Source organism: Haemaphysalis longicornis, unplaced genomic scaffold, assembly GCF_048455015.1.
Source record: "Haemaphysalis longicornis isolate Haplotype H1 unplaced genomic scaffold, Haemaphysalis longicornis Haplotype H1 scaffold_8, whole genome shotgun sequence".
Classification (NCBI taxonomy): Eukaryota; Metazoa; Arthropoda; class Arachnida; order Ixodida; family Ixodidae; genus Haemaphysalis; species Haemaphysalis longicornis.
The window spans coordinates 45,808,183-45,821,767 of NW_027526445.1; the positions used below are offsets into that span (position 1 = coordinate 45,808,183).

Genomic DNA, 13,585 nt, shown 5'->3' on the forward strand with positions numbered 1-13,585 from the left:
GATCAATCTGCACGGACTATTTTAGTCCCTGCCTGCCATAGTGCACAAGAGTGTTTAGGTATAAGGACCTGTGCGTTAGTACTGCATTGCCTGGCGAGTTCCTCTTCATTGTTGTAATATTTATATAAGTGGTGTTTCAAAGAAGGTCGCGTATTTGCCGATGTCTTTGAAACAGGAGTGCCCGGACTACACGAAGGACTTCAGGGAAGAGCAGTGCGCCAGGTTCAACAGCATTGCTTTCGAGGGGCGCTACTACAGCTGGGTGCCATACTACAAAGGTGACACCTTTGATGTTCCCTTCTAACTTGTGGTGCACTGTGTTTCGTGGGCTTTAAACGATCATCGAGAGTTTGGGGCTCACACAGTAGACTGGAGATGTATGTACATAGTGCAGTCGCTCGGTGGAAGTGGGTAAATAGTTTCTTCAGTTTGCGAGAACTGTGCTATTTCATCCAGTTGTTGCAATATTCACGAAATGATGTATTACTGCTGCTACTTTGATTTCCATGTTTATGTAAATGCTGCATCTTTAATACAGAACCATTCATTAGTATGCAGTTTCGAGATCTAAGGTTCAGTGCGCAAATGCCGTGGAAAAATATGGATTCTACTCAATGTGCACCTTCCATGTAATTGAGTTCAAACTATATATCCGTGTGCATGGTGTAACGGGCTTTATCCATGGTAATTTGATATGCAGAGTGGGTGCAACAGATGGGAATTTCACATGCTGCATTGGCCTGTAGCTGTTTGATGCAGCTTAAAAAGGTTGAAAGTTGATGTTCGAACTTGACAGTGCCACAGTAAGCAATGAGTCGGAGGCTGGCAGGAGTTTTGATGCGGAAATGCCGAAACTGCATGCAGTACAAAAGAAAAAAAGGAAAAGAGGAAGAGATCCGTATTTTTGCCTAAAGCCACGAAAGCTGGGCGAGAAGTAAATACTTGTAGTAAAAAAGACACCAACAAAAAAACTCTGGTTGCACCATATTCGATTCGGCGAGACAATATTTTACAGGCGTGTGTTCCCTTTTGTTGATAGCTTTGCGTCAGTAGACGGGGTCGGTCTTAATAATTTGTGCTCAACTTAACTGGCATGGCAATTTAGTGATCTTTCTTTCATTTCATGCAAATTTTATATGTCCACCTACTTTGCATACATTCATGTTTTCTCACTTTCCTGGTTCCGCACGAGCAATGTTATACAAGCACGTCGAAGTTGCGGCAACTATAGACACCTTGCTTCCGAGGGGTATATTTATTTATTTCATTTATTTATTTATTTACTTATTTATTTATTTATATTTTGTACCCCTCAGGACCAAAGGCATCACAGAGGGGGAGTGGGTTACAAAGCAAAAAAAATAATACAGTACAGTGAGTATCATAACAACAAAAACATTAGATTGTTCCTGAATATACAATATTAGCTAAATTCTCGCGAAAATTCAGGTTATCATTAATATTAACAATGTCACCGGGAAAGTGGTTCCATTCGCGGGATGTACCAGGGAGAAATGAATGAGAGTAGATTTTTGTGTTGCACGATTTGAGACCAACTTTGTGAGAGTGATCAATGCGATGTGAACCCCGCACGGGGCACCTTGAGTAATCTTGGTGACGGTGAGCAGCGACACCACGGACCCCGAGCTCCCACACATAAGCCGTGTCCAACCGTGGCGAGGTGTTGAAAGGTGAAGGGTAGAAGCCGTAAACGGTGGCCGTCGGAGCCTTGGTCAAGCTCCGGCCGATGGGCTCCCTGCCTGTCTACCAGGCAGGGAGCTCCGGGACCTCTTTGACTACCAGGGTAAGGTCAGAGAAGAAAGTACAACAATCTCCCTGCTTTTATACTATGCCCTATGGTATTTACAAACCCCCCCCCCCCCATACGTGATCGGTCCCTGAAAAGGGGCCTCACCGAAGTATCTTTTCCCCCATTGCCATCTTTGACATTTCCTGAACCGGATAACTTTTCTCGATTTCTTGTCATGGAATCCCTCAATCCAACCCAACCTCTAGCATCTCAGTCAGTCTTCTTGATCGCCAAGTATCTTGAAGCCGTAATAGGAAAATCGTATAAGTGCAAAAAACAAAGGTCTGGTGAACTCCTCATCGAAATACATGACAATCAGCAGTCTGCAAAGCTTCTAGCTCAGACTACACTGGCTGATCTCGACATCAGGGTCACACCCCATCGGAGCCTCAACAGCTCGCAGGGTGTGATATCCGAAACAGATCTCCTGAACGAAACGGATGCGGATCTCCTTGCCGGCGTGAAGGATCAGGGCGTCACTGCCGTGAGACACATCACTATCCGCAGAGACGACAAGGAGATTCCCACTAAGGACATTATCTTGACTTTTGACCGCGCAGTTCTTCCACAACACATACATGCAGGTTTTATCCGTTGCTCCATCCGTCCGTACATCCCGAACCCGCGGCGCTCTTTTAAGTGCCAGCGGTTCGGGCATGGCACAAACTCTTGCCGTGGCCGAACGACGTATGCGAAATGCGCGGCGCATGATCATCCAAGCGACAATTGTCCATCCGATACCCTGTCTTGTGTGAACTGCGGCGGGCCGCATGCAGCGTACTCCCGCAAGTGTGAAAAGTTCCAACTTGAAAAAAAGATAATCAACATCAAGGTAACCGAGAACATCACCTTCCCAGAGGCGCGAAAGAGGTTCGCCTCTTTCCCACTGGGGAGGTACGCTGACGCGGCTCGCCAGTGGGCGGAGCGGCGTCTGGTGTTCAGAGGGACCCAGTTCAGCGAGTCTGACCTGGTCCCGCCCCCGCCCCCCGCTGGGTTGCTTCACGCAGCCCAACCCGGCACCACGCCGCTTGCTGAGGCAGCAGCGGTTGTGGTGCAAAACACTTCTGTTGGGACAGGTGCCGCTCCCGCCTCCGCCCCCCCCCCCCGTCCTCCAGTGCGTTGGAGGGTACCGAGGTGATGGACACCACGGGTCCTGCATTGGCTCCCACCGCCACCGCACCGCCCGTGCCTCTTTTCGCGTCTCCAACGCCCGCGGCGGTGGCGGCTCAAACGAAGGGCTCCAGAAGGGGGGCCAAGTCCGTGGGGCCCGGTCCGTCGGGCACCCCTCGGACATCCGACGACGAGATGCATGTCGGGCCGTTCCTGCCTGCAACGCAGCGGAAGGAGCGGCCTCCGACGGCCAAGCCAGTAGAAAGGCCTAAAAAGCCCAATCCAAGAGTAACAGCCCCGAAAGACGACACATGAACACACAAGAACACACGCACTCTAGTCATTCTTAAATTTAAATAATGGGAACAGAAAACATCATCCAATGGAACTGCAGAGGCCTCCTTAAAAATCTTGACGATGTGTATGAGATTCTGCATGCCAGTCAGCCAAGTATCATGTGCCTCCAGGAAACCCACCTTAGTTGTAAACAAACAAATTTCTTAAATAGGTACATGGTATTCAGAAAGGACAGGGTTGGCTGCACCCACTCTTCAGGTGTGACCATTATCGCCCGGAAATCATTAGCATGCCACACTCTCTCTTTAAACACTGTCCTCGAGGCTGTAGCGATCCGTACAATAATATTTAATAGGTTGATAACGGTATGCTCCATTTACATCTCTCCTGATTTTGCACTTCTGAGCTCTGATTTCGAGGCACTGGTTGACCAGCTGCCCGAACCATACATACTAACAGGCGACCTTAATGCGCACAACTCCCTTTGGGGCTCCTCCAGAAAGGATGCCCGAGGTCGCCTGATAGAGAAGTTTCTAACATCCTCCGGAGCATGCCTTTTCGATAAAAAACACCCTACATACCATAACTTAGGACACAATACATACTCGCATCTTGACTTGGCTATTGGTTCCGCACTTCTCTTTCCATGTCTTGAGTGGAGTGTGGGCACAGATCCATATGGCTGGGACCACTTCCCCACTTCATTAACGTATATAGGTATAGGCCCGAGCAGTCCATCTTCCCATAAAAGGTTTAATGAATCAAAAGGAAACTGGAGCACATTCACACAAACATCTCAACTACACCACACATCCATAAAACACCTACACTTGGAGGAAGCCGCCCAACTCATCACGGCACACATCCTCGACGCCACCGAAAAGTCCATTCCCCAGGCCTCCAGTGGGTCCCGCAGCCCAAGGAGGCCCTGGTGGAACGAGGACTGCAGGCGGGCGCGAGAGGCCCAGAACAAGGCGTGGGGTGTCCTTCGTCGGTACCCCACGTCAGATAACCTAATTTCTTTCAAAAGGGCAAAGGCTTTTGGGAAGCCAGTGCGCCGTGAGGCGAAAAGGGAGAGTTGGCGCACCTTCCTCACTTCCATCAACTCATACACTGACACACACAAAGTCTGGACACACATACGTAAGCTCAAAGGACAACAGACACACAGCCTGCCCCTGGTTAGTACAACAGGGGACACACTGGAAGACCAGGCTAACACACTTGCACAACACTTCGAACACGTGTCCAGTTCAGCACACTACACACTTTCATGAAACACAAAACATCTGTAGAAAAGAAGTTCCTGCGTGATAACAACAAATCACAGACTTCTTACAACTCCCTGTTTTCACTACATGAGCTGAGGGCTTCTTACCCTTCTTACAATTGTCCTTTTTCAATTCATGAGCTAAAGTTTGCTCTGAGCACATGTAAGCCTTCAGCTCCAGGTGCAGACAAAATCACATACACCATGATACAACACCTACACCCAGACACTATTGAAACACTCCTACATCTATACAACAAAATATGGCTTTCGGGGCACATTCCTCGCTCTTGGATGGAGGCCATAGTAGTGGCTTTCCTGAAGGAAGGGAGGGACCCTTCCTCTCCCGCTAGCTATCGGCCCATCGCCCTTACAAGCTGCCTGTGCAAGCTCCTCGAGAAGATGATAAACAGGAGACTTGTGTACTTTCTTGAGTACAACGGCCTTCTCGAGGGCTGCCAGGCAGGCTTCAGTGCGGGGCGATCTACAAACGACCAACTTGTCGCCCTTGAATCATACATAAAGGACGCTTTCATTCACAGTTTTGCACAACGGTGTTTTTTTACCTTGAGAAGTCATATGACACCGTCGGCGCTATGGGATCCTCAGTGACCTGAATTCATTTGGTGTCTCAGGGAACATGATGAACATTCTTGTTAGTTATTTGTCCGAAAGAACTTTTCGTGTGAGAGTTGGTAGCGCACTCTCAAGGGTTCATGTACAAGAAAACGGCGTTCCGCAAGGTGGAGTTTTAAGCTGCACTCTTTTCATAGTTAAAATGAAGTCCCTTGGGAAGGCATTGCCACGTACAATTTCTTATTCCATGTATGTAGACGACGTCCAGGTATCTTTTAAATCATGCAATATGTCCATCTGTGAGCGTCAAGTCCAGCTCGCTGTCAAAAAACTTGCCAGCTGGGCAGACAAGAATGGGTTTCAACTTAATCCAGAAAAAAGCACCTGTGTTGTCTTCTCCAGGAAGCGTGGGATCTATCCGGACCCAGACATTACACTTAAAAACGTTTCGCTTCCTGTGAGGAAGGAACACAAGTTTTTAGGAGTGGTGTTGGATGAAAAACTTACATTCATCCCCCACATTAAGCAATTGAAACATAAATGTCTAAAGGCTCTCAACATTCTTAAAATCTTGTCGCACCAGTCCTATGGAACGGACAAGCAACTCCTCTTACGTATTTTTACAAGCCTAGTGGCGTCCCGATTGGACTATGAAAGCGTCATTTATGGGTCTGCAACAAAAACGGCACTGAAAATGCTCGACCCAGTGCTGCATCTGGGTCTTCGCCTTGAATGTGGTGCTTTTCGCAATAGGCCAGTCGAGAGCCTCTACGCCGAGTGTGATAAATGGTCCCTATATCACCAGAGGATCTACATGGATTTGTTGTATGCCTCAAAAATCATGGCCCTGACTAACCACCCTTTTAATTCCACCATTAATAACACATCCTCACAACAACTGTTCTTACATCGTCCATCCAACTCTCTGCCTTTTTCACTTAGGGTAAGAGGGGAAACCTCTGAGCATGAGGTACCCTTTTTAGACATTCACAAGACACCCATCACTGATTTTATACCACCATGGAATCTGCGCCCTGTGCTCTGTGATCTGTCTTTTACGCATCTTGATAAGATCAGGGCACGAAGAATTGCGATTCAGCAGCATTTCATGTATCTGCAGGATAAATGCAGGGCTGCAGAGTTTTTCAGTGATGCTTTCAAAACGTTCACTGCGGTGTCTTGTGCTGCTCATGGACCCAATTTTGAAGGAGGTAGAACCATGAATGCAAAGACAAGTATTTTTTCGGCAGAAGCATATGGCATCTTTCTGGCCGTAAATCACATAGTTGAACATAATATTCCTATATCCATCATCTATACAGATTCGCTGAGCGTCGTCCGTGCATTAACATCCGGAAAGTCATCGAAAAACCATGTGGTTAACCTTGTCTTCCAATCAATTATGCTGGCGTATTCTTCAAACCTTGAGGTAACTGTGTTGGGTTCCAGACCACTCTGGCATCGGCGCAAATGAACTGACGGATGAAATGGCCGCCAATGCTGCACTCCGAAACACAGTAAACATAACAACACTACCTTACACAGACGTCAAGCCACACATAAGACAGCAACTCCGTAAAACTTGGCAAGCAGACTGGAGCGAACAGACAGACAACAAACTACACGTCATAAAACCACACTTGGGACAATACACTACTGACTCACACAACAGGCACATTGAAGTTACCTTAGCTAGATTACGGATAGGCCATACACATGTAACGCACTCGCACCTACTCACGGGATCTCCAAGACCCCTGTGTAGCAGGTGTGGAGAGGGCATATCCGTAGTCCAAATACTCATACAATGCAAGGCACTTGACACAACACGACGCAAACACTTCAGAGAACTCTACAGACCACATATTTCCCTACACCCATCGTTGTTTCTGGGTGACGATGCCATGGTTTCTGTGAAACGCGTGTTTAAATATTTGTCAGATGTGAAGTTTTTAAACCTCATTTCCTATCATGCATAATCAAATCTGGCCCTATACACCAGCCATCACCATTGTCTTTATTGATCTTACTAGGTCCGGTTTACACATTTTATACCTACCTTTTGTGGTAATAACTTCTTTTCATTAAATAACTTCTTTGGCGCTCTTTGCCCTTGTCGGCCTTGCGCCATTAAACACCAACCATCATCATCATCAATGTGATGGGAAGTGTACTGAGGTGGTGGAATTAATTTACAGAGTTCCGGGTGGTGATGCAATTTATGGAGCAGGTTTAGACGAAAAGCTTTCGACGAGAAGGCAACTTAGTAGGCCAAATGTATTTCTCTTTGCTGTTATGCTTGCACCTCGGTTATATTTGGAGAGAATGAAGCGAATTGCATTGTTCTGTACATGTTCAAGTGCAATTGTTAGCATTTTGTGAGTGGTATCCCATATCAGCGCGCCGTACTGTAATTTTGAACGTACTAGTGTTGTAAAAAGCAACAGGTTAAGTTCGGACGGGGCGGTAAAAAAGTTTCGTCTTGTATATCTAAGCCACGACCAACTATACTTCGGACCTGCCCAGCCAGCGCGGCCTCAGCACCGCCGTCGCAGGGATAATTTTCGCCGCTGCTAGTGGAGTGGCGCTACTTACGCCCTGGCGTTCCTCGCCACCGCGGCCGCAGCACGCGTGGGCGCAGCCGTGCAGAACACGCTATTGCAGACGCGGCGTGGAGCGTAAGTTGCGTCTGCTGTTTGTAAAGCACGAAATTTCAGACCTAAAAAATACAGCTTATTGAGTTCTCTGAAGCGAGTTTTTCTTTAGAAGGAGCACGATGGTATACACGAATATCTGAAGAAGGTAAGGTGAGAAATGTTTCCTTTTACGAGTTCCCCGTCACCGAAGTTTGAGACAAATGGATAAAGACAATCTCAAGAACAGATGATAACAACCTTCGTTTTATGTTTATTTTTTCCCTTCACGATTGTGCTTGATTTTTCTAATTATGCGCTTTATCGCTAAACCGATCACGACAAATTGAAGCTCGCATGCTTCCCTGCGCATAGTTATCGCATTTTAATATGGTCGAGTGGTGTTATATAGCAACGAGCACCGGTGCGCTGTCTTCACATCTGAGCGCGCAGCTTTCATGTTCCCACTGAATGTATTCGTGTGTTTTTAGGTTATCCAGTTCCAAGCATCAAGGCCAGCACACTGTGCGTCATTGCGGGCTTTCGTAAGAGAACCGTCGAGGAACACATTAAGTGCTCACTCTGCGTGGAGCGGTTTAAGGCGCCTCGCTCATCTGGACCTGCCACTCCGGTGATCTTCAATTTGAACGGGGTAGGCTATTTTAAAGGAGCCATGAAGAGAAAACGAAAGTTTGTTTTATTCGAAAGATTAGGTGTTTCGTAGTACCCCAAGCGCTTTCCCGGAAGCAAATGATGCTTTATTCACTGAGAAATAGGGCAATTTAAGCCAAAATTTTAAATCTCTTGCTAAAATTGAACATTCCGTGACGTGTACAATGGCGTCATAGAGCCGGTCCATGAAACAGATACTTAGTATGTCGACTCCATATAGCACCCACACGCGGGAGTCGATCGAGACGGCGGCCATTTTAAAAATACTAGTAAAACCTAGTGCACCAGCAGCCCTAGTCATGGAATCGCCTGATCCGGAGACCAAAACTCTCGCCGAGGAGCTCGGGCTTGTAGTTAACAACCTCACACCACAAAAACGCTCAATGCTTCTAAGTGCACGAGCGGCAAGAGTTGTGGGATACGCGGTGGACGGGAAAGCGACCATTCCGCGATAGCCACAACAGACGAACGCCCAGCCGTCGGCACCGCTGCCTCGTCAGCCCCGTCGCGACGGACGAATATAGACTGGTACGTATGTGCCGTATTTTGATTACGGTTAATAATAGTTCAATTTCAGTAGCAGTATCACTTATGCCAGTTGGCCGGTGTCGTGTATGGAAAGCCGTTCGTGCGAGCTCTCTGCTTCGACCAGAAAGATACGAGCGTCAATGCGCGGTGTTTACGGCATTTTTTCCCCCAAGGTCAGAGCGATTTGACGAAGTCGGCGACAAGCGCCAGCATGTCCCAGGAGTGAGCTAACGTAAGGGTCCCTGCCGTAACTAAACAAACTGAAGTTTTCAGTGGTTGTAAACTGGACACGAGCTCGTAACGACAGCAGCAAGCCAACACCATTCGAAACTTACGCGACGACTGGCACTATCTCGTCGCTTCTTGCTGTTCCTTACTCCCCTCGTTTCTATTTTTACCTTTGCTGGTTGGCGATATGACGGCCAACCTCCTGTGAAGGGATTACGATACGAAGCAAGGTCGCGGCTGTGCGTGCTGGAACGGTTCGTTGGCCCCGAAGAGCCTCGAACCCGAAAATTCGTCTGCGCGACGTCGAGATGTCGAGCTCGGCCGCCGCTAGTTTCGTACGCATTGGCGCACACGCTTGCGAGTTCGTTCGGACCTTCAAGCGTTTACTCCACCGTTCTTTGTCATAAAAAGAATGTGCAGTGTGTTTCACGGGCACTTAGCTCGCTATGCAAGCTGTAAGCCCTGCCTAACATGCGTTTGCTTTTGCCGGCCTCCGCCAATCGCAGAGCATTCCCAAGTGACATCACAGGTTCTCTTGCGGAAAATGAGCTGGTGGGTCGCATGGTCATTTCCTTTTTTCCTAATTATGTAGCTTATTTGAGCGAAGTTTGCGTTAGAAGTGGTGTCGTTATGGTTCTAACGAGGCAATCTTTCGAATGAACCAAACTTGTGTTTTCTCTTCATGGCTCCTTTAACCGAGGCTTCAGTTCCTGGAATTCGTCTGTGCAGTGGAAACAGCGGCCCAAGCATTCGCAGAACTTGCGATATCCTACAAAAACACCGATGACACTGTTTGTGAGGAGTATGCTACCAGCTGCACTGGAAAACAAGCTTTTCAGCCACGACGGCTCAACGGATAGTCATACGAGGGCAGTGGTTGTTGAGCTCGGGCTGGAGAAGTTCAGCTGACCTTTTTTCACAAATTTGGTTGATGAGAAAACGGCCAAGAGTGGCAACTTACGCCGCCCACCGGCGCCTAGCAATGGAGTGAGAGCGCGCTGCGCCAACCCGCAGCTGTTTGGGAGAGAGTGTTCGCTATCGGAGGGAGGAGAGGAGGAGAGGCGCAGCTGTGCGGACAACGCCGGACGGACAGACGCAGGAAGGACAGAGGGGCGAGCATGAGATGCCTAAAAATACCACAGTGAAAAGATTGTGCAATACTATAGCGTTCATTAATGTTCTGAAAACCGGACTTCAGTGTGGCATTGTGTGCCTAAACCGTGGCATTGTGTATGTAAATAAAATTAGCATGTAAATAAGCTGAAAACGACATCGTTGTTGAGTTAGTAGTGTACCAGGTCATTGTAGCACTTTACATGCACTCGCAATAAAGAATTTACAATTTATTCGCAAAGAAAGGGCCAAATGATCGTCGCTAATTAGTGCGTGTAAGACCGTAACTAGCATCTTAGGTGCATGACTTTTTGCATTTTGTTTTCCGAGCATAGAAAATTCCTCCGCATCCTTATAGCAAGAAAAAACCGCTACACTTCATCAGAAATTTCAACAGGAAGCTTCAATTTTGTTCTATTTACTATAACAAAAGGAGTTTCTGGGAAGGTTTTATGACATAAGTTTGGTTTATGCTGTGAACTTCCCAATGCACATAAAATTCGGGAATAACCTCCGCCTGCGAGTATAAACCTGTACACTTTGGTTACCTAGCCAGTTTCGTTGTCAGTACGTGAGATAATGTTATTTCTTTTCGGTATCACTTCATATCAGACCACGAAACAAAATACGTCCCGTGCACCGTAACGCATCTCACAACGGGAAAGCGAGTCAAGAGGCCCCGCCCCGCCTTAACACGCCGAATAAGAGAAAAAACATTCATTCAGGGATGGTCACCGTAAAACTGCTACTTATTCATTCGGAATTACCGATACCAATTAACTGAAGTGTGATTAAACACGAATTGTGGCATCAGACGGCTGCTACTAGCGCTTGAGCACGCAATGCCAGCGTAGCCGCCGCTCGCCGCAACAGTGCGTAAAAGCGCCCCTAGCGGCCGGGCGCAAAACGAGAATCGGCGCAAGCGCTCCCATAGAGCGCCGCTGGCTGGGCAGGTCGGAAGTAAAGTTGGTCGTGATCTAAGCATATGGTTAGCATTGTTAATAACGTATTCGATGTGAAGGGCCCAGCAAAAGTTTGATGTAATGTGAACGCCAAGGTACTTATAGTAGACAACAAATTCTAAAGCGGAATTATTAAAGGGGCCCTGAAAGGCGTTTTGAGCACACTAAATGAACTAGCGCAATCGTTAGATTGGGTCGTCAACGTCATCTGTGCCAAGTATTACTCTTTTACGCGCAGCGGAAAGCTCACACTGTTGTTGCAAAGTTTGTCGCTTTTTTCTCACCCTTTCCTTCGTGTTTTTGGACGCCGCCATCTTCACATGTCTACCTCATCGATTCCCAGATGTTCGTCATGAGCTAGACATCCTGCTATTGGTTGCTTTTTCACGCACTTCAGGCAAAGAGATGAGTCGTCTGCTCAGCGTCGGCTCGCCGGCTGATCTGCCGGCGGAGTGCCGGAGTGCTTGGACATTTTACGACAAACGAAACAAGTGTAAACAAACGTTTAACCGTTTGTATTAAATGCAGCACGGCCATAACACGTCATGGATATTATCTTACCTGAGTACGTTCCATAAATAAAGCGTTGAAGCACCGTGGCACTTCTTTCGTGCAATCGCAGAGAACGCCCTGAGCCGAATGCCCGGGTTTGGCGCATTCATTTTATTGTACTTCAAAACAATCCAGAGATGGGTTTCGAACAAACACAACGTCACAACATGCGTTGCAAGTCTGAACCGCGATTGAAAGACGATGGGTTGCCTCCTCCTGCCCGTCGTAAATTCGGCACTCACCTCGCGCGCGGTTTGCGGGGACGAACAGCAAGTCACTTAACTACGGCGCACAAGCCGAGATGGCTTTTAGCCACGCACACTGCACATACCCCATGCGAAGTTGAGTCGTACGTCGCTCGAGAAAGATAATCCAGACCATGGGAAGCACTATAAACCCGCAGAAGCACAACGTCGCATTGCATCACGAAACGAAGACGTCCACAACACACACACACCATCGCCTCCTGTAATGTCAAATGCATCTCGCGCTTCCCAATGGGAGTGGGTGGTACGCCTGCAGTGCCCACATGTCGCGAGGTGGGGCCCCGAGCTGTACCGGGAACACGCAACCGTAACTGAGTTTTACAGTGGTTTGTGCCTTGTTGCCAAGGCAACCGATGTTAGAGATTCTCAAAGAAGTGGCGCTCGCTCCAGCGCTAGAAAGCTCAGAGGCGCGATGGAGCATGTTTTGCCAACGTTTCCGCTCTCCACCACGCGTCGCCCCAAGCTTAACTGGTCACAGGATTGAAGGGTTTTGTGCACGGGTTCTGTATCGGTTTAAAATGTCTTTTTCCCATGCCGCCGGCAGGAATTACGACCGCCGCAAAATAAGACTTGGCACCAGCGGGGCCACATCTGATACGGCACTTTTTAAATGCAGAGCATTTCTTAGCCTCGCCTCTTCCTGCGTCGGACGGCGTCCACAGCTCCGCGTCCGCAGCAGGTGCGCCTCTCCTTCTTCCCTCCTCTCTCTGAACAGCAGCTGGCGCGCGCATGCGTAGAAGCCAGCCCATTCGCTCTGTCGCGGTCTCGGCGTAACAGGTGCGTGATAGCAGCGCGGTGGGGCGTGGAGGGCGCGCGCTGCTTGCGCATGCGCGCTCTCCCCCCTCGTATTGCTCTCCCTCTACTGCGCGCGCTGCAAATATAAAGCGGCTAGCGGTCGCTGATGCTTCAGTCACTGCGTTGCTCCTTCCTTCCCTGGTTGACGCTAGCTCCCACGTTTACTCGTGTCTGCTACTACAGCATCACGGAAGAAGCGATGGAAGCAACACTGCCTTCAACCAGTACTGAGGCCCGAGCCAACATCAGCGTCCCAACACCAACGCAACTACGACCCAACTACCCACCCTAACGCGACTTTACGCGGCGTTAACGACCCCAAATGCTCTGCATTTACTCGTGTTCCCCTCGCGGGAAGGCGCGGGAATTTTGGATAAACAGTGTCGGTGCATCAAAGAGAACAAGCGCACGATCTCCCTCGTACGGCTGCGAGTTCGCCGCCGATAAAAAGTCACGTGCCGCCGATAGCAACTGCACCAGCGAACATCGCGAAAGGGCAAGGCCAGGCCGCCGCACACATGCGGCCAGATTTTTCTTTCGCTTTTCCAGCCTTGAGCGGAGTGCGGGATTCATGGTGCCAATAAAGCTTGCTCGTAGGAGACGGCAGTCGGAGGAGCGTAATAGCGGAAGTACGTCACCGCTGAGGAGCGCAACATCATGGGAGGCAAGGCTCGCACGCCCTCAATAGCGGATAGATTGATTGATTGATTGTAGGGTTTAACGCGCCGACGCAGCGCAGGCGATGAGGCGCGCCGTAGTGGAGGGCTCCGGAT

The 13,585-nt window shown here is 48.7% G+C and overlaps 1 protein-coding gene across 1 annotated transcript in view; it reads left to right on the forward strand.

The window, feature by feature from the left end:
- The window catches only part of LOC144148276 (papilin-like), a 226,226-nt gene that overhangs the window by 34,435 nt on the left and 178,206 nt on the right, over positions 1–13,585 (forward strand). The window contains exon 5 of the mRNA XM_077679835.1: positions 176–278. Within this exon, the coding sequence (XP_077535961.1) occupies positions 176–278 (103 nt within the window). The remainder of the gene's footprint in view (positions 1–175; positions 279–13,585) is intronic.